The sequence below is a fragment of the Rattus norvegicus genome, chromosome 11 (assembly GCF_036323735.1).
Source record: "Rattus norvegicus strain BN/NHsdMcwi chromosome 11, GRCr8, whole genome shotgun sequence".
Lineage (NCBI taxonomy): Eukaryota > Metazoa > Chordata > Mammalia > Rodentia > Muridae > Rattus > Rattus norvegicus.
Genome location: NC_086029.1, coordinates 24,985,287 through 25,010,924, shown reverse-complemented (window position 1 = coordinate 25,010,924; position 25,638 = coordinate 24,985,287). Strand labels below are relative to the sequence as shown.

At 40.5% G+C, this 25,638-nt stretch overlaps 1 protein-coding gene across 19 annotated transcripts in view; it reads right to left on the bottom strand.

Annotated features, from left to right (window-relative positions):
- Positions 1-25,638, bottom strand: part of Robo1 (roundabout guidance receptor 1) — a 1,040,826-nt gene that overhangs the window by 97,770 nt on the left and 917,418 nt on the right. For all 19 annotated transcript variants that reach the window (XM_063270751.1, XM_063270753.1, XM_063270742.1 and 16 more), the window contains one exon: positions 25,101-25,228. In XM_063270751.1, coding sequence (XP_063126821.1) covers positions 25,101-25,228 — 128 coding nt within the window. The remainder of the gene's footprint in view (positions 1-25,100; positions 25,229-25,638) is intronic.

The window sequence follows — 25,638 nt, the reverse complement described above, 5'->3', positions numbered from 1 at the left end:
GAAGACCAGACATAAATCCACACACCTATGGACACCTGGTTTTCAATAAGGCAGCCAGAGTTACCTTAAAAAAGGACAACATGTTCAATAAAAAGTTTAATCAAACTGGATGTCTGCATGTAGGAGAATTCAAAGAGATCCATACTTAGCACCCTGAGTTAAAAAAAAAGAAAGACCCAAACAAACAACCCGAAACTCAACTCAAAAGGGATCTGTCTTGAACATAAAACTAGATGACCGAACTGTTAGAAGAGAAAGCAGACAACACCCTTGAACTTATTGGCGTGGGCAAAGGCATTCAGAACAGAGCACTGTCAGCACAGGCACTAAGATAAACAATTAATGAAGAGGACACTGTAAAATCGAGAAGCTCCTGCCTGCCAAAGGACACCATCATTTGGACCATAGCATGAACAACTCAAGCAAAGCACAGGGAAGCAGCAATTAGCAGTGAGGGGCAGCGAACTACACACTGGCTGCAGACTTTGATGTCTTTAAGGGTCTTAAAAAGCACTTTGTTTCTACTTGCCCAGAACAATTTCAACATAACACCGCAGACAGCAAAGCAATAGACTTTGAATCTTACAGCATTTGCTATGCTGTGATTTCTAAGTGGCTATTCAGAGGCACACAGTGGAACAGCTGGATAGACCACCCTGTTCAGAGGTTTCTCCATAGATTATATGTACACATTGGTAAAGTCTGCTTTAAAAGGTCTTCAGAAATATTCTTTATAGTGTCTGAACACGGAGCTCAGTGGCAGCCTGGGTGTATACCATGCCTGAGGTCTTGGATCCATGCAGCAATGGGAAGATACAAATATTCTGCTCTAGTAATATCCTTTATCAACTGATGAAGAACTTTCCATAAATAGTTCTTAATGTTAAATGTGAGAGATATGAGAAAAAGTAAAGAAGGTAAAATATTTATGCATTGCTCTATGATTAGATTTTCTATTTTGCATTACTACCCCATTCCTTCAAGTCTTATGGCAAATATATATTTAGTGTATCCTCACAAGTGAAATAAATGATTGGGTATTTCTCTGTCAACCATAAAACATACAGTTAGCATACATTCTGTCTCTAGCAGTGACGAGATGAGAACGAGGAATACTTCCGTACTAATTGGGAGTAACTCATGGATTTGAAACGCCTGGTTTAGTTCATTAGAAGGTTTTATATTGAAGTAAGCTTCTATATTGAAGGGCCTATGTTATCTGTCAACAGAGCAGCAGTTTTCTTCATGTGCTCCACATGAATCATCTACTCCAAATTCTTCTAATTAATAAGGACTGTTTTTATTCCGAGCAGCTAATTTTTTTTCTTTTTTTCGGAGCTGGGGACCGAACCCAGGGCCTTGTGCTTGCTAGGCAAGCGCTCTACCACTGAGCTAAATCCCCAACCCCCCGAGCAGCTAATTTTTAATGGATCCTTAAATCCCCGTGATTTATCTTCATACTCTTCTACAGTGAAGAGTGGGGCTCAGTTAACAAGTCTGACAGATGAGATTTTTTTCTTTTCCTTTTAAATCTCATTGTAGAAGAAAATGAATGGGTTGGAGAGTCATGGGGCTTTAAGGAAGAAGCCTATTTTGGGCCACACAGCAGAACACTGGTTTTGAAGTAATGAAGCTCTCTTCATTTGAACCAAGGAAACCCATTCACTGGTGTGTGCGACTTTCAGGCATAAATACACATGAATGATAATATCACTAACCATCAGAAGCCCTTCAGGTACTTTAAATACACGGTATTATTTCTTTTGGGGGAAAGGTTTGAGTTTAACATAAAAGCCTGTCATTATGTCTTTTAACTTTGCAGACATAAAAATAGAGAGAATAAAGGGGATATTTTAGAATGTACTTAATGGATACATAAAACACGGTGAACTTTTTGCCTCTGATCAAATGCCTCATGTCATTCTGGAGAACAATGACTTTGGAGGCAATTTTGGTTGTCAGGACTGAAGTGGGAGAGAGGGGATGAGGCAGAACTCCCGGTCTTCGATGAACAGAATCGACAGACGCTGATGATCCCACCACAGCATCCAGGACAGCCATCACAACAAGGAACGATGTGTCGTGAGATGCCAGCATTACCAGACAGAAGTGAGAAACCTGGCTCTCGGGGCTTTGTTTAACTTCAATCTTATCTGAGAATGCTCTAGCAAACCACGCACCCTGACCCTGAGCAATGTCTGACCTATCGTAGGTAATGGCTAAAAGTTTGTATTCCTCTCTTCTTCCTTCAAAAATTACCCACTTTCCTTTAGAGCAATCATTTAAATGCTGCCCATTGGGTATCCATGAAAAAAATAATATAAGTTAAAAAAAAAGAATATATGAATCAAATGCGTCTGTTGTGTCAGTCAGGACAACCTGCGTGCCACAAAATGCAAATTCACAGGAGCGTAGTTCAAAGTGTAAATACCCTGACGTCATGGGTCTTTCTATTCCTCCTCCTTGAAAATAAAGACTCTGTTAATGATTCTGCTTCTGAGCATTTCTGATTCCATCAATTTACTTACTACTCTTTAAAGAAAATTAAAATAAATTTTGAGCAGTTTTTCATTCACATACGTTATAATTACATTTTCTTTCGTCACCTTCTGTTATCCCCTCCCACTCCTCCTGATATTCTTCTTCCCAATTACATGTTCCCCCATAATATTTTTCTTCTCAATTAGATCTCCTACCCCCAGTCATCATACTTCTCACACAGGTGATCATTCCTGCTGAGGATTCCTAACTGCAATGGCCACGCCATCTACAATAAGCACCTTTTATAGTACTTTTAAGGTCTCTTCCCAATTATACGGCCCCCAATGATATCTGTCTTCTCAATTAGATCCCCTATGCCACCCCATGTAAGTCTTGCACAGTTGATCTTCCCTGCTGCAGGGCCCTATCTGCAATGTTCATATCATATACAAAAAACATCTTTGTATAGTTCTCTTTCCCGACTCCTGTCACAGTATTTCTATCCCCTTTCTCATAATATCCTCTGCTTCTGGGAGTGTGCAATATAAGTATTCCATCTGTAGCTCAACGCTCTTTATTTGTAGTACTATAATTCCTAAAGGAGTTGGGAATCTCTTCATTTGAATATACCCCATTTCTAAATGGGGCCTCTCCAACCTAGGCCGAGAGTTAAATCAGTCTACATGAATTAACACATATTTTGAAGGCAGATTACGGACATTTAGTGAATGTCAGTAAGTTTCCCCCAAAGGGCCCAACTGACTCTACTCCTAACTACCAAACTGCTCAGCTGACTAATATCTTACTTTTTTTTCCTAATGTAATCTTCAACAAAGCCAATATTGTCTAAAAACAAACCAACATAAATAAGAAGCATCCATTAGTAGTTTCTGGCCTTAAAATTCCTTTAATATAGTCTTAATTCTCTTAAATTTAGAGCTACATGCTTAATGTTTCTTAGCTGTGTAACACTTGCGTGTCTTCTTATGTCATTTGCCTGTTGCCCTGACCTTTTAGATTTGATGTGTTCACTGGGTCTTACCTCCATAGTGTTCTTTCCCTGCTGGCTTAATTCCATATCATCCTCTGGATCTTAGCTCAAGATGTAAGAAACACTCCAGACAGTACCTGGAAATCTGATTTTACATCCTAGGAGGGCTGCATTTCTCCACAACAAACTCATACTTACAACACACATCCTAGTTTAAAGCCACATATTTGTGCGATTATTGCCTTGGCAACCCAAACAAGGCTGCTCGCATCACAGAAACTAAGTAATTAATTAGTAATAAACAAAGGCGAATGTTCGAAGTCAACCATTGAACTGAGAATGGGGTCCCCATTGGAAGAGTTAGGGAAAGGATTGAAGGAGCTGAAGGGGTTTGCAACCCCATAAGAACAACAATACCAACCAACCAGAGCTCCCAGGGACTAAACCACTACCCCAAGAGTACACATGGACAGACTCATGGCTCCCGCTGCATATGACCCATGGCTCAGAGGATGGCTTTGTTGGGCACCAATGGGAGAAGCTCTTAGTGCTGCCAAGGCCACCCCAAACCCCCATTGTAGGGGAAAGTCAGGGTGGGGAGGCAGGAATGGGTGGGTGGTTGGGTGGGGGAACACCCTCATAGAAGAAGGGGGGGGGGGAATGGGATAGGGGGCTAATGGACTGGAAACTGGGAAAGGGGACAGCATTTGAAATGTAAATAAAAAAATAAAAAAAAATCTGTTTGCCTTTGGAATTTATCAAGTGGCAAGTGTTTCCCACATTTACAAATACCTTTCAAGACGAACAAATTGCAACACCACTAAAATCCGGGGGAAAACACCTTCCCTGTGATCGTATGAGCCTGCTTTTCATACTGTGTGGTTTCACGAGTATCTATTGTTCCCTCAGCTTCTGCGGTCTCTCACGGATCACCTGTTTACCCTTCTCAAGTCTCAGCACTTTCTGTGGAATCTATAAAGTGCTGAGAAATGCACTGTTCGAAGAATGGCGATGCCCATCTTTAAGCAGCAAGCTTCCTGGAAGGCCCGGAACGCGATGGCTGATTATAGCCTTAAACAACTGACAGGAAAACCACTTTGGATGGAGACAATCTCCATGAACAATCAGGTATGAGATTGTGAAAATTGTGTAGATGTCTGGCTTGTTGCTTAATAATAAAGAACCATCAGTATAAGCAGTGCGTCCTGGTCGTTCATTGGAAACTTTCTCTCTCGGCAGCTTTCAGAAACAGTTCAATACTCCATTTGTGTCAGGGGAGGATGATAAAGACTCAGTCACTTGGTAAAGTTTACCCCTCAGGTAATAGCAGGATTGGAATTCAGGTTTCTCCCACACTTAAAACTATGGGGAGAATACATGATTTATTTTAAATATGCTATATGTAACTTAATTCCAAGTAAAATATGTAATTTATAATATATATATATATATATACACACACACACTATATGTAACATTATCCCAAGAAAAATGTTGAAAGAGTCAACTTCCTCTTAAAAAAGAGATAGGATAGGCTGTTGAAAATGAACACCTCCAAGGTATGCAGTCATTTGATCAAAAGATCAAATCTTTATCACCCAAGTCTGCAATTTAATATAAAAGAATCTCAGGCCTCAGCTCCCTAATTCTTATGCTAGTTCCAAAGTCAATAAATTTAAAGTGTGAAACCACAGCTAACATTTAGTTTCCCCAAACCCAGCCCAGAAGTGCACTGCTAACACATTTATTCCCCAGGAATATAACTCGGACCAACATCAGGCAGTAACTTCATCTGCAGGAGTGGGAAGGCAGATCCCATCTATTCGCTAATGACTGAAGAGAAACTGCTTGAAAAAACTGCTCTACCGTCCACGAGGTTGACTTTCTAAACCGTCTTTGTAAATCCGCCCATCTATCAGGTTTAATTGTGCAGCCCTCCAATGTCTCCAGCAACAGCATCGACCACACAAAATGAATGTCCCTAAGCTAACTTTAATAACCATTTATGGATTTCCCTACCCTTATAAATCTGTTACAAAGCAATTACTCAGCGTCATTTTGTCTTAAACTCCTTTTAGTGTATTTTGCAGGTGTGTTTGTACTGGCGCAGCGGCTATCAAGTCATAAGGAGTTCAAGAATCAAATGAATGTGCTCATGCCATATTAATCAATTTTTTCTGCAAGGTTTAGGTAAAGTATTTTGAAATGTTCACTTAAAATGTATATAGAATCCTTTTAAAAATGAAAAGTTTAAAATTACTTTACAGTTTGAAGTCACTGGCATAAAAATGAAAGGACACTTAGATGCTTCAAAGTCATATGGAACTCTTTTAGCAATGACTTGTTTGGAATGTACTGAAAGGTCTCCTTAGACCCAGAAATAGTGAATATTCTTTACCCTTAATTAGTACTGTGTATATCTGTCATAATAGCTAAAATCATAGCAAACGTATAATAAAAAGTTAATATAAGTATATATATATATATATATATATATATACATGGATTAAAAAAATCAAAATTTTAATTATTTACTAATTTACTTTATCCAAGGTTCCTTGTAAGGAAAAATGTCCTTAGTACTCAACAATTATTCTCTCTGTGAAAATTCTTTACACACTGAATAATGTAAATCACTTTATTTGTGCCTAAAATATTCTGGATAAAATTCACTGAGCAAATCTGAATTGGAGAATTAAAATTAATTATTATACACAACCTCCCTAAATGACTCCAAGTCTTAAAATTCTATGAGACTGTTTGCAAGGAATCTAACATTTGAGTGTGGGTTCTCTGCCAATGACTAGCGAGAAAAGGTAATTTATTTCTGCCAATTTCACTCTCAGACACAGTTCTGAACATTTTATATATCCACATGACCCATTATATATTTCTATGTTGACAACACTATTTGAGAATGTTGGTGACTAGACACAGTCACTCAGTTATAGCTATCCAGCTGAGGGTGTAGAACACCTTCTCCATGCTTCTGAAGATGGGTGTATCCCATGTGAGGCCCAGGATGTGCTCTTCATGAGGCTGGATGATAACTTGTCACAGGACCGTCTCATGTATGCCTTATTTCTTCTTTCTCACTGCTTTACTTAGTCCTTCAAGTATCTGATAGCACATGCATGAGGAGTGCTTCAAACTAGTGGTATAGAGGCCACTGGTGAAAGCTTCTTTTTGGATTCCTTTTTAAGTCTTACATCATTTTCATTTAAATAACTGACATCTATTCCACATCTTTATCCTTGACTCAAAGAAACCTAGGAGAACATTACATTTTCAGCCATCATTGGGGTAGAACAGCTATTTTCTTTAAGGGGCAAGAACTCAAGAAGCTCTTCACCCTTCTTGGAATAAATAAGTTAAAAAAAGAATAGCTTTATAATTCAAAGTGCTACTGGGTCTCATGAATTAGTGTTAGAAAAATAAATAAATAAGGGGTGGGTAGGTAAATACAGGAACCACAGAAGTGGCATCAGGCATCCTATTTATACCACTATGTCAGAACATTAAGGAGAGGGAGTCAGTTTCATAAATCTTTCTCTTGTTCAATTGTACAGAGACGCCATTAAACCTCTGATGATGGTATTTTCCTTTTGGCTTGCTCACAAAGGACTCATTGGTATTGTAGATTTTGTGTAAGGTGCCATCATATGTTGCTTTTTGAGTGTTTCCTATTTTATAACACAAACCTCTTTCCCTCACCCTCTCTAGATTGTTGTTTCATTAAAAAAAATCATTTCATGTAAATACAAAATTAGTAAGAAAAAGCCATGGTGAATGCATCACGAACACACAGGTGGTGTTTAGGATAAGCTTCCTGAATTCATCATCTCTAAGAGCAGCAATACATGCAAGGGATGATGCTGTTGTTGAGGTGGTGGCGGTGGTGGTGGTGGAGGTGGTGGTGGTGGTGGTGGTGGTGGTGGTGGTGGTGGTGGTGGTGGTGGTGGTGGTGGTGGTGGTGGTGGTGGTGGTGGTCTTGGTGGTGTCTGTGTGTGAACACAATGTTTATTGTAGCAAGCTAATTTTCCTGGACTTGGGTGGATTGATGCAACGTACAATGTTTCTAAAAACCATCCTCTCCTAAAGCAGCTGATTCTGTCTTGGTACAGTCTAGCAGAAGTGTTCCACATTCATCTAGTCAACAGCTACAGCTTTGCAGGGACCACACTGTGTGATGAACTCACGGCTCTTAACCAGGGTCCTGGATTCTAATGAACCTAACTTGAACTTGCAAAAGGTCCCCCGCCACTATTAGTCTTGGCTTTGGCTCAAATAACCATATTAATGGTCAGACACAATGCACTATTATGCTACCAGCCTTTGTGAAATCAGCAATTTAAGGGAACTGTTCCAACAAATGCTTTAAATGAAGTCCACATCAAAGAAAGGAAACTCCAAACTGAAGGTCTGGCTTTTAGTTATTTTTTTTCTTGGTCATAACTTTTTATACCTAGATATTATATGAGCTCTAAAACAAGCATGGGACCCCTACACAACCTCACATTTATCAATAAGGTCTTCCTTTTCCAGAGTTTGCTTTTTTTGAAAGTTTTAAAGTTTGTAACTTACTTCCATCAGTAAAACCTACAGTACCTACGGCTCCCTATATATGGATTCGTCCACTGAAACTCTCAATTCTCAAATAACCATCTAGCAGTCTCAAAGGGCCACATGTACAGGTGACATAATGTAAAACCTGTATTTCTTATTGTCGAAATGATAACATTTATATTAGAAAATGATTAAGTTTAGGGATGCTGATGTCTTCTAGTGGAATACAGCTCTTGATCCAAATTTAAGGCTACATTATATGTCCGTTATTGCCCGGGAATATCCATCCAAGCAGTGACCTGTCAACATATTATGGTTTCACGATGCCTGTGGATATCAAAATCTAAAGGCATAAAATGGTGTTATGTTTGCATGTAACAAAGATGCATCGCCCTGTACCCGAATTTTTCTACATTACATATTATGCCCATCACAGTATCCGTAGTTACAGTGCCTTATTAAATAATACGGGCAAGAATAATGTCTGAACACATCCAGCCCAGACAATGATTCTCTGCAATCCTGCAGATGTTGAGAATACCTCTTTATTTTCAGCTCACTCAGGTCTACTTGTATTATAAGTAGACTGAATTTTTGGAGTGAAAATGAAAGAATTCAGCATTGTTTGTTCTCTCTAGAAAGTCAGCAGCACTGAGCCTAACAGGAACCCCAATCATCATAGCACATGTAAAAATGAACCATGGTATTCATAAATTTGTCTAAATAAAAAGATTGATTATTTAGGCCTCGAGCTCGGATGTTTAATTTTTATTGGGGGTATGTCCTGCTTACAGGATGATACAAGAATGGCTTTGTAGTTGCACACATGACTCATGGTATCTTTCACACAACTACTGATAAGCAGCCATGATGCCGAGGATGGGCAAAGCAATGACTGCTGTTTAAGACGTGTCACTTACTTTCCACTTACTTGACTATTTCAGGTTCACTGGCTGCTTCAACTCTCCAAACGTCCTTTGAGAGAAACACCGCACCCCCATTTCACTGGTGAGCAATATGAGACTCGGGAATGTAATACCTCATTGAGCCATCTTTCAGCACAAGTACAGTGTTCCAAAAGATGGTGCGATTTATTTCCCCTGTACGCTGTTCTCTGCAGAAGCAAAAAGTAAGACTCCCAAAACAGTCTACTTAATACTTAGTAAGGACTAAGTATCAAAGGGCCAGCAACAATTTGCCTTGAGGAATTGTGTAAGACAATGACCACACTCTCCATTGATGATCTACTATGGTTTTAAATTTCGATGCATATCAAATGAAAATTTCAACTAATGTGACAAACTTAGGGGTTTGTTGCTGTTGTTTTTGTGTGGGGATGGGGGATGAAAATGAGAGAGAGAGAACCATGGAACCCTATCCTTGACTCAGGACTTCCTAGTCCACCTCGGCTCATGGCACAGAGGGTGTTGTGGTGTTTAACTTGTGCCAGTTTGCCTGGGTAAAGGGGTACCCAGATAGCTGGTGAGACAAGTGTGTTTGCGAGGGTATTTTCAGAAGAGGTCAGCCATTAAAACTATACACGGAGGAACAAATGTGTTCTCACTAACGTCATCAGTTTAATGTGCATTCCTTACTTCATGCGTGGCCAAAGACTTACGACTTCCTATTGTTCTGCATTTGTGTTATACTATGCAAATGATGTTACAGACAGCAAATTCAAGTAACTTTTCTTTCTTTTTTTCTTTTTTTTTTTGCATTCCTGTTCAAATGAATCATAAAGCAGAAGAAACCATCTGTAGCATCAACAATGCATTGGACTGAAGAGCTGCCAAGGACAGTACCATGGAGCAGTGCTTCATGAAGTTTGCATTGAATAGGAGAGCCATGAAGATGGGAGTCAGAGTGATCTGCCAACAGCAGTCGACAAGAACAAAATGAGAGCAATCACTGAAGCAGATCCCACTTCAGCTACACAAGCAGATGCCAGCAACTGAATGTGGACCATCCCATGGTCATTGGAAGCAAATTGGAAAGGCAAAGAGCTTGCTAAGTGAAGCCTCATGAACTAATCAAAATGTTTCCTTAAAAAATGTCACTTCAAACAAAAATATTCATAGGAGGAGATATGGAGACAAAGTTTGGAGCAGAGACTGAAGGAATGGCCAGCCATTCAGAGCCTACATCACCTGGGGGTCCAGCCCATAGGCATACAGCCACCAAACCCAGACAATATTGCTGATGCCAAGAAGTTCACGCTGACAGGAACCTGATATAGCCATCTCCTGAGAGGCTCTGCCAGAGCATGACAAATACAGAGGTGAATGCTTGCAGCCAACCATTGAACTGAGAATGGGGTCCCCATAGGAGGAGTTGGAGAAAGGACTGAAGGAGCTGAAGGTGTTTGCTACCCCATAGGAAGAACAACAATATCAACCAACCAGAGCTCCCAGGGACTAAACCACCATCCAAGGAGTACACAAGACAGACTCATGGCTCCAGCTGCATATGTAGCAGAGGATGGCCTTATTGGGCACCAAAGGGAGCCCTTGGTCCTGCCCAGGTTAGATCCCCCAGTGTAGAGGAATGTCAGGGTGGGGAGGTGGGAAGGGGTGGGTGATCAGGTGGTGGAAAGGGAATAACATTTAAAATATAAATAAAAAGTAATCCAATTAAAAAAAATGAAAATAACCAGTACAGGAAAAACAAAACAAAAACAAAAACAAAAAACAACCTGTGGTCCTCTCTTAATCCATACAATAGCGATGAACAATTTCTTGATATGATTGTGACAATGCTAAGAGAGATGAATTGTGCACAATGAGTATCTCAGTGATTTGACCTGGAAGATACTTCAAAGCACCTCCCAAAGCCAACTTTGTAACCAAGAAGGTCATGATCCCTGTTTCGTGATCTGCTTCAGGTCTGACTCAGCCTAGCTTTGGAGACCATCACGTCTGCGAAATATGCTCAGCAAATGGATGAGATGTGCCCCAGGCTGCAGTCTGCATGGGTCACGCTGCTCAACAGGAAGATTCCAGTTCTGCAGGGCCATACTCAATCACATGGCATGCAACCATCGCTTCAAACACTGAAGCGCTGGATATTTGAATATTCATCTAAGAATATTTGCCTCATCTAATTTGCATCATCTAATATGGGATCCTGTTCCCCTGGCCCTTTACCAACCATGTATTATGCCTTCAAGTTTCTCAACAACCTCTTTTTCAGAAGAAAAGATATTTTCACAACTTTCTAATAGTTCATGAAATCCCAATGCATTGATTTGTACATTGTGGAAATAAAGCAAGTATTTACTATTGGTAAAAATGTGTTGGCTGATTGATAAAGATGTGTTTGATCCTAACGATTGTAATTCAAAAGTCATAGTCTGAAACTGTAACTCCTTTTCCACCAACCTAAATAAGAGTAGAGCAACTTTCATTGAATGGAGTAGCAGACAGGTAGTTTGGCACAAGAAATAGACTTGGATCTTATTCCAGAGAGATGGGAACCGTGATAAGAGTTTAATGCAGGGAACTAACACAACTGGATTCATGTTTTAGATAAGAGAATCTAAAGATGTGAGAGACGCTACAGCATCACGGAGATGCCGGATACTGGCATTAATAGCGGCAAGAAGACAAGAACGATGAAAACAATGGGAGAAATGCGTAAAAGGCAGAGAAGGAGTACGAGTTTGTGACGAATGGTTGGAAGTTAGACATGGGAAGGGAGGGTGAGGGATGTGATACTTTTCTAAACTGTTCTGTATGTGACTGCAGACTCTACTTCCAGGGGCCGTGAGGGCCCGTCACAAGTTGCACCTCCGGGGGCCTTGGACGACCATGGCAAGTTGTTCTTCCTAATGCTCAAGTCTGTTTTATTGCTCATCGCAAAGACAGCAGGAACTCCAAGGTTCCTACAAGCCTCGGAGAGCTGCTTCTCGTTTTGCTGGAAATTCTAACTGCTCACCACTTCCCAGTTCACTGGGGCCTGCACAGGGGTCAGTCACAAACTGCAGCACCTGAGACCCCAGCGGCTCTTCCTGTCTGACACCTGCAGTTCAGCATCAGGGAAAAAGGCCCTGGGACGCATCCCATTAGTTGCAATTAAATCAGCCCAAAGACAGCCTGGGCACTTTTTCCCCTCTGCCTTTGTGTCTCCTCCCCCATTTGATGTCAATCTCATACTCTGAAGAGCAGCCTTCCAGCAGCCGTCACTAGCTAATCAATCCTAACGAGGATGCACTTTTCTCCTTCATTATATACTTGGCATAAATACTGATGAGAGGCAAAAGACAATATAATTCTATGGAATAGAATAGAGGACACACCCCTTTGACAATTCCTTTTAGCATTGCTATTATATGCCTGGCAATGAATTTAGAGAGACAACAATATAGGTTGTGCTATGTTTAAAATTAAACACGCATTTTTGAGAGAATGGATGATTTCAGATCAGGGTTTAAAAAAGAGGGAGGGGGGACCAGTCACTCCCTAGAGAACCTCCAGGAGTATCACCAGGCTTGGCAATGTCTGGCACTTGCATTTTGTTTTAACACAGATCCAGGAAATCAGGCATCAAAGACTAAGTGGTTCCTGTGAGTAGCCTAGGAGGTGGGTGCCAGCAGGTATACAGTGGGGTAGGAATAGAGATAACGACATATAGCTTCCGATGCCTGAGTGGTGCAGCATTCAGGCCCCAAGAGAAACAGGAGAAGTAAGAATCTCTTAGTTCCTATTGTGAGACAGGTCCCCAAAAACGGGATTAGATGTTCTTAATGGTTCAGCTCAGGGAGATAAAGGTGATTGCTTAGGAAATGGCCGGGGTGTAGAAGTCTACATTCAGTTCAGCTTCCTGTGACTGATGGGACACAGTGATGGGAACATGGTCACTGTGCTGATAGAGTCACAAATTCACTCTGGAAATAAAATTGTGACAGTAATAAGAGCTGCTTTATCTGTGAAGTTGTGAGGAGAGTAGAAAGATTAATGACGCTACCTAGTTTGTCCTGTTTAAGCAATGAGCAGCTCAAACAAAAGAATCTTCCTCACTGAAGGCAAAATTGGAAATGAAGGAATTAGAGTTTAAATTCTAGGCAGTCTTGTCCACTTTCCTTTTGCTACAGTAGTACTCAAAAGAGGAACGACTTGGAAAAAGTTGTGCACATAACCGCCATTGAATTAAGTAATTGACAAATCTTATAAAGTGGTTACAAAACAATATATTAAAGAGAAATGTTTATTTTCCCCGAATCTTTAAAAATATGTTGAAGATATACTCATTGTGAGTGATCAAAATTCTAACTTTAACCCAAGGAAAAAGAATCACACCCTTTAAAAAGAAAGCCGTGGATTGTGACTAAAAGAAGACAAACAAACCAATTTCACAGGATTATTATCTGACTCTAAGAAAAACCTCAAGACCCACCTGTCAAGCATCCACTAAACAATGTAATGCATTTCAATTAAGACAGCAAAATAGTATGAAACAAAAGTCTCGCCATTCTCAAATACCGAAGGGAGGCATAAATTGTAACAGTTTCAGTGACAGTGTTTAAGAGCTTGGCAGAATGCCTCCGTGCATCTATTTTCCTCTGGTTAGATTTCATGTTTTATGGATATGTCACAACCTATAAAGTTGTTATAAATACTGCACTAAATATAATTTCCTTTAAAAGATGGGGCTACTATGCTATGTTAAGCACTTGTTTGGAAGCGAATTCATTCCTACCGAGATAGAACTGGCAATCCTAACACGCGTGAATGAGCTATTAGAGTTCCTATGTAAGGAGAGCCTAAGACTGTGGTGAATTGTATCATTCGTTCATAAGTGGTAATCGCTTTTGTTCGAATTTTCTTAGGTTTATATTAAATTCTAGAAGAAATGTGTAGATGGTAGGTATGTATGTATGAGGAAATACATACACATATGGGAAATAGAGTTGTAGAGAAACATTAGGCATAATTAAACAACCGCTGATTTAAAACCACAGGTAGTAAATACTGGATAACCTCAGACGATACTGGACTACAGATTCTGAGTAGGAATTAAGCAGAGCTTTTTCCTATCCTAACTCTTCTACACAGGGCTGTTTCCTCGTTTCAATTAGGTATACAAGGAGCATAATTAACTAAACATAACAAATGTTATTTTCCCATTGGTCAAATTGCTGCTGAGCCTTGAGTCACATTCTGCCAGCAAAATTCAGTGAGGTACACAACTTGATGTGTACGGTACAGGAACTGAGATTTTCTTGACCCTTGATATTTACTGGTGAACTATTTCTAGAGGTGTGGCCGAATGCATTGCAGACTTCAACTTCCTAATGTCACTAACGTTTATTATGGCCTCCTCTACCAAGAAAGAGATGAACAACTGTGTTTAATAATCTACATTTTGATTTAGCACAAAACTTATTTTGGCTTCGGTGCTCTGCTGCCACAGAACTACGTTGCGGGCGGACATCAGGTGGTGTGGCTGTCACAGTGCAGTGACAAGGACGGAACAGAGAGACCTCAGCAGGCCATGGGAGTCGGAAGTGTCATGAATACTAAGAAGGTTCCGAGGTTGTTTATTCATGAATAATGTTATTAGCGTCTGCATTGCACAGAAAGGCTCTAATGCTACAGAGGGATGAATGGGAAGGGCTGAGAATCTTAAGACCTGCACAGCAATCCACCAGATCCGTGAACAGACCAGAGCTGATGTCAAACACCTCCTGAGGAGAGCTCCATAACAGCTCAACCCTGGAGAAAGCTACAATGCCTTTTAACAGTTTGTGTGCCCAACAGTCTTGATATCCATTAATCCACTTAAGTGTCCATTTGATAAACGCTCATCATAATTGTACCTCCGGCTTTAATGATTCTAACGCAATCTTTGCTACTATTTCTGTGACATACATTTTCAACTTCTGAAAAGTGGAGAATTATAAAGAATCATCTCTGTCAATCCACAGAATATTTTCTTATTCTTCGTAACTTCTCTGTAGACAAACAATACGAAGGCAGATTTCTGTGCTCCAGGGAGGAGGAGCTGCCGAATCAGGTATGAGAATCCAAATATTTACCAAGACACCATGAAGATTTTTGTGTAGTCCTCAATTTTCCTGTTTCCTTATTTTCTCAGTCTGTCTTATTTTATACACTTAACAAATTCAACATGATGTTATTAAAATATGCAAATAGTCAATGATTACTATTTACTTGTTTCCAAACACAGACCACAGACAGAGTGAATCACGCATATGAGCTTCTCCAGCTCTGACCCAGTGCAGCTGGCTGTTGCCCGTTAGGATGGAGTCATTAGGAACAGCCCTAGTTTTCCTCATGATTCGTCTGGGCTGTTTTACCACTGGAGCAGAGGCTAACATGTGGATTCGTATTTCAGTTTCAACAAGTATTTATTAAACCACAGTGAGGAATATCTAAGCAGATTTGCCAGGGAAGGACTGGGGACTGGATTTTGTTCTGTAGGAAAATAACTGCTAGGAAGAAAAATGCATGAAGATAATACCAAGTCACATACACGCATGCACACATGCGTGCACACACACACACACAAACATACACACAAAGGCACACAATGCATACACAGGCACATATACATAACATACACATACAACACATACACACAAATGAACACACATACACAAACACCACAAATGACATATATATATACATATATATATATATATAATGTACACATATAACCTGTACACACAGCAAACACAGCATATACACAGACACAGAAACTATATACAGGCACTTGTCTTCACAATGCACATATCACAAACACATACACACAGATCACACAAGTACACATATATAGACACTATACACACATAAAACAGATAAAATACATACACAGACACTCATAACACACACATGCATACATAGTCCACCTACAACATACACATATAATAAATGTAGGCACACATACCATAACATACACATGTACATACACTCAAACATACACCACATATGTGTTAGCACATACACACATACACTCACAGATGAAGAAAAGGAATAAGGGAAGGGGGGGAAGGAGAGAGGGAAAGAAGGAGGGAGGGGGGAAGGAGGGAGGGGAGGAAGGAGGGAGGGGGGAAGGAGGGAGGGAAGGAAGGAGGGAGGGGAGGAAGGAGGGAGGGAGGGAAGGAGGGAGGGAAGGAAGGAAGGAGGGAGGGAAGGAAGGAGGGAGGGGAGGAGGGAGGGAAGGAGGGAGGGAGGGAAGGAGGGAGGGAAGGAAGGAGGGAGGGAAGGAAGGAGGGAGGGGAGGAGGGAAACCTACAGAAAAGTCCTCACCTCAAGAAAAGAATATGGGAATATTCTTTATAGATACTATCTAAAATAGGGCAGAACTGGGTAAAGGTGGAACTCTGTGCTAAGTGACGTACTAAACCACAAAAGCTAAAAAAGTAAAAGAAAAAAGCTTCAAAAAAAAAGAGCAGAAAAAAATAATTCTCAAATAGAGTTCCTTTTAATTTCCTCTATATTAGAGGTGATAAAGCACTACCCTTATTTAAAGCACATTTTATTCATAATATTAATATGCCGAAGTTTTCCTATCTGAATTCCGTGAAGGGAATATTCACAGGATGGCTAAACGGCTAAGTGCATAGAAGGTCGCTTTTCAAGTGCAAACCGACTCCAATATTCCCTCTTAAAAGAAACCACACAGAACTACAAATTACACTTCTAACTCCTTTGCTGTAACTGCTTCCTGCTAGCAAAGTGATTCAATTTTGATTAGGTCCCTTTGTAGTAACTAATATACTCTACATTCTTCACAAGGATGAAAAAAATAGAAAAAACTCCAAATACTGGGTTTCCATTGAATTCTTCTTAGCTCTCTCTTTGAATCAGTGTTGCTTTTCTTCAGTACGCTGTCTACTGTTCTGATAGGTTAAGGTGACTTCAACAGTAATGCTACTGTACACATTTAGTACAGAACGAGTAATACAGTCTCTGCTACTCCCAGATCACCCACAACTTCATAGAAAACCGAATGCACTTGAAATGAGAATGTCTGGATTCAGCAAGCAGATCTGGATTGGATCATTTGTAACCAGTTTCCACTGAAACCAACTCAGGCTTAGGAGCAAGCATTCCGTATGGAAAACTCAAGGCTGGCTTAGCTGTGGAACTGAGTTTAAAATTGCAGGAAGAGACCAGAATGACTTGTTTATATTAGCACCAGTCTACCAGGGTAGAAGTCTCTGGATGAGGGTTTGAAGTGAGACTTATTTAACTGACTGATAGACAGCCAGTTTCCTGTCACAGTACCGTGGAGATAGACACACCTTTTCATGCTTTCTAGTCATCATGGCCATGGTCACTGCCTCTGGTGGGCTTTTGAACTGGGATTTGACATCTCTTGAACTTAGGCTTACTCTAAATGTGAGTGGTTTTCTTCTCACACAGCATTACCCTGAGTAAGAATTTCAAGCCTAACAGCTTAAGAAGTATTGGACGCCTTAAAAATTCAATGTTTGTTCTTAACCTTTTTTTTAATTTCTTCTTTTTTTATGAGGTTGAGCTAAAAAAAACAAAACAAGACAAAACAAAACAAAAAAACAAAAAACAAAATGGGACATAATAGCTTTCGAGACAAACAGGAAATATCTTCTTTTCTTTTTTTTTTTTTTTTTTTTTTTTTTTTTTTTTTTTTATTAACTTGAGTATTTCTTATATACATTTCGAGTGTTATTCCCTTTCCCGGTTTCCGGGCAAACATCCCCCTCCCCCCTCCCCTTCCTTATGGGTGTTCCCCTCCCAACCCTCCCCCCATTGCCGCCCTCCCCCCATAGACTAGTTCACTGTGGGTTCAGTCTTAGCAGGACCCAGGGCTTCCCCTTCCACTGGTGCTCTTACTAGGATATTCATTGCTACCTATGGGGTCAGAGTCCAGGGTCAGTCCATGTATAGTCTTTAGGTAGTGGCTTAGTCCCTGGAAGCTCTGGTTGCTTGGCATTGTTGTACTTTTGGGGTCTCGAGCCCCTTCAAGCTCTTCCAGTTCTTTCTCTGATTCCTTCAATAGGGGACCTATTCTCAGTTCAGTGGTTTGCTGCTGGCATTCGCCTCTATATTTGCTGTATTCTGGCTGTGTCTCTCAGGAGCGATCTACATCCGGCTCCTGTCGGTCTGCACTTCTTTGCTTCATCCATCTTGTCTAATTGGGTGGCTGTATATGTATGGGCCACATGTGGGGCAGGCTCTGAATGGGTGTTCCTTCAGTCTCTGTTTTAATCTTTGCCTCTCCCTTCCCTGCCAAGGGTATTCTTTTTCCTCATTTAAAGAAGGAGTGAAGCATTCACATTTTGATCATCCGTCTTGAGTTTCGTTTGTTCTAGGGATCTAGGGTAATTCAAGCATTTGGGCTAATAGCCACTTATCAATGAGTGCATACCATGTATGTCTTTCTGTGATTGGGTTAGCTCACTCAGGATGATATTTTCCAGTTCCAACCATTTGCCTATGAATTTCATAAACTCGTTGTTTTTGATAGCTGAGTAATATTCCATTGTGTAGATGTACCACATTTTCTGTATCCATTCCTCTGTTGAAGGGCATCTGGGTTCTTTCCAGCTTCTGGCTATTATAAATAAGGCTGCGATGAACATAGTGGAGCACGTGTCTCTTTTATATGTTGAGGCATCTTTTGGGTATATGCCCAAGAGAGGTATAGCTGGATCATCAGGCAGTTCAATGTCCAATTTTCTGAGGAACCTCCAGACTGATTTCCAGAATGGTTTTACCAGTCTGCAATCCCACCAGCAATGGAGGAGTGTTCCTCTTTCTCCACATCCTCGCCAGCATCTGCTGTCACCTGAGTTTTTGATCTTAGCCAATCGCACTGGTGTGAGGTGAAATCTCAGGGTTGTTTTGATTTGCATTTCCCTTATGACTAAAGATGTTGAACATTTCTTTAGGTGTTTCTCAGCCATTCGGCATTCCTCAGCTGTGAATTCTTTGTTTAGCTCTGAACCCCATTTTTTAATAGGGTTATTTGTTTCCCTGCGGTCTAACTTCTTGAGTTCTTTGTATATTTTGGAAATAAGGCCTCTATCTGTTGTAGGATTGGTAAAGATCTTTTCCCAATCTGTTGGTTGCCGTTTTGTCCTAACCACAGTGTCCTTTGCCTTACAGAAGCTTTGCAGTTTTATGAGATCCCATTTGTCGATTCTTGATCTTAGAGCATAAGCCATTGGTGTTTTGTTCAGGAAATTTTTTCCAGTGCCCATGTGTTCCAGATGCTTCCCTAGTTTTTCTTCTATTAGTTTGAGTGTGTCTGGTTTGATGTGGAGGTCCTTGATCCACTTGGACTTAAGCTTTGTACAGGGTGATAAGGATGGATCGATCTGCATTCTTCTACATGTTGCCCTCCAGTTGAACCAGCACCATTTGCTGAAAATACTATCTTTTTTCCATTGGATGGTTTTGGCTCCTTTGTCAAAAATCAAGTGACCATAGGTGTGTGGGTTCATTTCTGGGTCTTCAATTCTATTCCATTGGTCTATCTGTCTGTCTCTGTACCAATACCATGCCGTTTTTATCACTATTGCTCTGTAATACTGCTTGAGTTCAGGGATAGTGATTCCCCCTGAAGTCCTTTTATTGTTGAGGATAGCTTTAGCTATCCTGGGTTTTTTGTTATTCCAGATGAATTTGCAAATTGTTCTGTCTAACTCTTTGAAGAATTGGATTGGTATTTTGATGGGGATTGCATTGAATCTGTAGATTGCTTTTGGTAAAATGGCCATTTTTACCATATTAATCCTGCCAATCCATGAGCATGGGAGATCTTTCCATCTTCTGAGGTCTTCTTCAATTTCTTTCCTCAGTGTCTTGAAGTTCTTATTGTACAGATCTTTTACTTGCTTGGTTAAAGTCACACCGAGGTACTTTATATTATTTGGGTCTATTATGAAGGGTGTCGTTTCCCTAATTTCTTTCTCGGCTTGTTTCTCTTTTGTATAGAGGAAGGCAACTGATTTATTTGAGTTAATTTTATACCCAGCCACTTTGCTGAAGTTGTTTATCAGCTTTAGTAGTTCTCTGGTGGAACTTTTGGGATCACTTAAATATACTATCATGTCATCTGCAAATAGTGATATTTTGACCTCTTCTTTTCCGATCTGTATCCCTTTGATCTCCTTTTGTTGTCTGATTGCTCTGGCTAGAACTTCAAGAACTATATTGAATAAGTAGGGAGAGAGTGGGCAGCCTTGTCTAGTCCCTGATTTTAGTGGGATTGCTTCAAGTTTCTCTCCATTTAGTTTAATGTTAGCAACTGGTTTGCTGTATATGGCTTTTACTATGTTTAGGTATGGGCCTTGAATTCCTATTCTTTCCAGGACTTTTATCATGAAGGGGTGTTGAATTTTGTCAAATGCTTTCTCAGCATCTAATGAAATGATCATGTGGTTCTGTTCTTTCAGTTTGTTTATATAATGGATCACGTTGATGGTTTTCCGTATATTAAACCATCCCTGCATGCCTGGGATGAAGCCTACTTGATCATGGTGGATGATTGTTTTGATGTGCTCTTGAATTCGGTTTGCCAGAATTTTATTGAGTATTTTTGCGTCGATATTCATAAGGGAAATTGGTCTGAAATTCTCTTTCTTTGTTGTGTCTTTGTGTGGTTTAGGTATAAGAGTAATTGTGGCTTCATAGAAGGAATTCGGTAGGGCTCCATCTGTTTCAATTTTGTGGAATAGTTTGGATAATATTGGTATGAGGTCTTCTATGTAGGTTTGATAGAATTCTGCACTAAACCCGTCTGGACCTGGGCTCTTTTTGGTTGGGAGACCTTTAATGACTGCTTCTATTTCCTTAGGAGTTATGGGGTTGTTTAACTGGTTTATCTGTTCCTGATTTAACTTCGATACCTGGTATCTGTCTAGGAAATTGTCCATTTCCTGAAGATTTTCAAATTTTGTTGAATATAGGTTTTTATAGTAAGATCTGATGATTTTTTGAATTTCCTCCGAATCTGTAGTTATGTCTCCCTTTTCATTTCTGATTTTGTTAATTTGGACACACTCTCTGTGTCCTCTCGTTAGTCTGGCTAAGGGTTTATCTATCTTGTTGATTTTCTCAAAGAACCAACTTTTGGTTCTGTTGATTCTTTCTATGGTCCTTTTTGTTTCTACTTGGTTGATTTCAGCTCTGAGTTTGATTATTTCCTGCCTTCTACTCCTCCTGGGTGTATTTGCTTCTTTTTGTTCTAGAGCTTTTAGGTGTGCTGTCAAGCTGCTGACATATGCTCTTTCCTGTTTCTTTCTGCAGGCACTCAGCGCTATGAGTTTTCCTCTTAGCACAGCTTTCATTGTGTCCCATAAGTTTGAGTATGTTGTATCTTCATTTTCATTAAATTCTAAAAAGTTTTTAATTTCTTTCTTCATTTCTTCCTTGACCAGGTTATCATTGAGTAGAGCATTGTTCAATTTCCACGTATATGTGGGCATTCTTCCCTTATTGTTATTGAAGACCAGTTTTAGGCCGTGGTGGTCCGATAGCACGCATGGGATTATTTCTATCTTTCTGTACCTGTTGAGGCCCGTTTTTTGACCAATTATATGGTCAATTTTGGAGAAAGTACCATGAGGAGCTGAGAAGAAGGTATATCCTTTTGCTTTAGGATAGAATGTTCTATAAATATCCGTTAAGTCCATTTGGCTCATGACTTCTCTTAGTCTGTCTACATCACTGTTTAATTTCTGTTTCCATGATCTGTCCATTGATGAGAGTAGGGTGTTGAAATCTCCCACTATTATTGTGTGAGGTGCAATGTGTGTTTTGAGCTTTAGTAAGGTTTCTTTTACATATGTAGGTGCCCTTGTATTTGGGGCATAGATATTTAGGATTGAGAGTTCATCTTGGTTGATTTTTCCTTTGATGAATATGAAGTGTCCTTCCTTATCTTTTTTGATGACTTTTAGTTGGAAATTGATTTTATTTGATATTAGAATGGCTACTCCAGCTTGCTTCTTCTGACCATTTGCTTGGAAAGTTGTTTTCCAGCCTTTCACTCTGAGGTAGTGTCTGTCTTTGTCTCTGAGGTGTGTTTCCTGTAGGCAGCAGAATGCAGGGTCCTCGTTGCGTATCCAGTTTGTTAATCTATGTCTTTTTATTGGGGAGTTGAGGCCATTGATATTGAGAGATATTAAGGAATAGTGATTATTGCTTCCCGTTATATTCATATTTGATGTGAGGTTATGTTTGTGTGCTTTCATTCTCTTTGTTTTGTTGCCTAGACGATTAGTTTCTTGCTTCTTCTAGGGTATAGCTTGCCTCCTTATGTTGGGCTTTACCATTTATTATCCTTTGTAGTGCTGGATTTGTAGAAAGATATTGTGTAAATTTGGTTTTGTCATGGAATATCTTGGTTTCTCCATCAATGTTAATTGAGAGTTTTGCTGGATACAGTAATCTGGGCTGGCATTTGTGTTCTCTTAGGGTCTGTATAACATCAGTCCAGGATCTTCTGGCCTTCATAGTTTCTGGCGAGAAGTCTGGTGTGATTCTGATAGGTCTCCCTTTATATGTTACTTGACCTTTTTCCCTTACTGCTTTTAATATTCTTTCTTTATTTTGTGCGTTTGGTGTTTTGACAATTATGTGACGGGAGGTGTTTCTTTTCTGGTCCAATCTATTTGGAGTTCTGTAGGCTTCCTGTATGTCTATGGGTATCTCTTTTTTTAGGTTAGGGAAGTTTTCTTCTATGATTTTGTTGAAGATATTTACTGGTCCTTTGAGCTGGGAGTCTTCACTCTCTTCTATACCTATTATCCTTAGGTTTGATCTTCTCATTGAGTCCTGGATTTCCTGTATGTTTTGGACCAGTAGCTTTTTCCGCTTTACATTATCTTTGACAGTTGAGTCAATGATTTCTATGGAATCTTCTGCTCCTGAGATTCTCTCTTCCATCTCTTGTATTCTGTTGGTGAAGCTTGTATCTACAGCTCCTTGTCTCTTCTTTTGGTTTTCTATATCCAGGGTTGTTTCCATGTGTTCTTTCTTGATTGCTTCTATTTCCATTTTTAATTCCTTCAACTGTTTGATTGTGTTTTCCTGGAATTCTTTCAGGGATTTTTGCGATTCCTCTCTGTAGGCTTTTACTTGTTTATTAATGTTTTCCTGTGCTTCCCTAAGTGTGTTCAGGTCTTTCCTGAAGTCCTCCAGCATCATGATCAAATATGATTTTGAAACTAGATCTTGCTTTTCTGGTGTGTTTGGATATTCCATGTTTGTTTTGGTGGGAGAATTGGGCTCCGATGATGGCATGTAGTCTTGGTTTCTGTTGCTTGGGTTCCTGCGCTTGCCTCTCGCCATCAGATTATCTCTAGTGTTACTTTGTTCTGCTATTTCTGACAGTGGCTAGACTGTCCTATAAGCCTGTGTGTCAGGAGTGCTGTAGACCTGTTTTCCTCTCTTTCAGTCAGTTATGGGGACAGAGTGTTCTGCTTTCGGGCGTGTAGTTTTTCCTCTCTACAGGTCTTCAGCTGTTCCTGTGGGCCTGTGTCTTGAGTTCACCAGGCAGCTTTCTTTCAGCAGAAAATTTGGTCTTACCTGTGGTCCCGAGGCTCAGGTTTGCTCGTGGGGTGCTGTCCAGGGGCTCTCTGCAGCGGCAGCAACCAGGAAGACCTGTGCCGCCCCTTCCGGGAGCTTCAGTGCACCAGGGTTCCAGATGGTCTTTGGCTTTTTCCTCTGGCGTCCGAGATGTGTGTGCAGGGAGCAGTCTCTTCTGGTTTCCCAGGCCTGTCTGCCTCTCTGAAGGTTTAGCTCTCCCTCCCACGGGATTTGGGTGCAGAGAACTGTTTATCCGGTCTGTTTCCTTCAGGGTCCGGTGGTGTCTGTGGCAGGGGTCCTGCCGCTTCTGGGCCCTCCCCCACGGGAGCCCAGAGGCCTTATACAGTTTCCTCTTGGGCCAGGGATGTGGGCAGGGGTGAGCAGTGTTGGTGGTCTCTTCCGCTCTGCAGCCTCAGGAGTGCCCACCTGACCAGGCGGTTGGGTCTCTCTCTCACCGGGTCTGGGAGCAGAGAGCTGCTGCGGGCCGGGATCCGCGGGTGTGGGACCAATATCTTCTTTTCTAATGTGAGAAGCCCACAGGCTGCTTTGTGGAAATCCACTGTAGAAAAACTCTCTCAAAAGTCACCTTTTTCTTCTTAATAGCTTTCAAAGAGATAGCATTCAGAAAAGATGACAGCCACAAGTGTTGCTTATGTTAGCCCCAAAAACAACCTAAGTGGTTTACGTTCCCTGTTTACTATATATACTTGTCAAAATAGGGAGTTCTTCACAGAAAAAAAAAAGTCATGTATTTAAAGGTCATTGGCTCTCAAATTCCACGTTAAAGGATTTCTTACTAGGGAAAAAAAAAGAAAGTTCTCAGACGAGATACAATGAAATATAACTACTGTAACATCATGGCGGCAGAAGGATGATGAAGGACACAGATGTCTGAATTCTGAACACAACGGCGGGTAAACATCTACACACATCTGCAAACATCAGCTTGAAGACACTAACTACTTTCAGGAAACCTGTGCTATTGAACATTGGATCCACTTTAGCACATAAACTCAGTAAGAAATCTGTGTCAAAATTAGCCAAGGAGAAGTGAAATGTATTCACTCGCTATGCTTGGGGCACTAGTTTTGTCATAGGTATTGTGTGAAGAGAAGAGGGCACTCTTCAGGTTACGCAGCCCTGGTCTGAAACATGACCTGAAGCCAGGCACATCTTATTTTCTGCTTACAACAAAGATCTCAGGGGAACAACTGCCATTAAATGAAAAGTTTTTAAGGACATTGTATTTCAAGACACAGAGTATGAGACATTGTAGCATTTGAGATCCAACTTACCATGAGTCTGAAAATTTAACTCAATTCCTTCCAAGGCATGTATAAATAAATACAATACTTCATTTGAATATTTGACAGAAAACATTCGAGTAATAAGTGCAAACTATTCAGTAGCGTACTCTGCAAGCATCAACGTTGTATTCCTCCTGATAAAACAACCACATGTGTGCACACACGCACGCACGCACGCACACACACACAGACACGTGACCCCTCTCCATTTTCTACCTTGAACTGTCAAAGTGGCTGATGCTTCGGCTTTCCCAACCATATTTTCTGCAACACAAGTGTATGATCCCATGTCGCCAGCTGTCACCTTCCGAATTTTCAAAGTATGATCATCTCGGATCTCATATCTGTTGATGTGGTGAAAGAAAACAAAGGCACGTGGTTTACTTCTTGGGACAAATGACGCCATTACAAGTACGAACCTATGCCATGTCTACGTCGAGGAGTGAGCAGTCAGCCCTCTAAACAATCAGAAACAAAGTGGATGCAAATTAATTGTTTCCAAAAGAGCAATTGGTGTCTGCAAGCGACTGGGCTCAAATTTAAGTTAAATGGCACGGCGCCCTTGAGTAAGTCTGAAATTTATAGGTTTTCTCCATCTGCAAGAAGGTTAGGATCCAGCAGATAGATACCATTTTATAGAGGCGGGACCTGAGGCCGCGTGGTGTGGCTTTTCAAGTATTTAGTGGCAGTGTGGAAAACTGAAGGCAGATATGTCACTTGATGTATCAGTTTACTTCAGGGTTTCTTCAGCAGC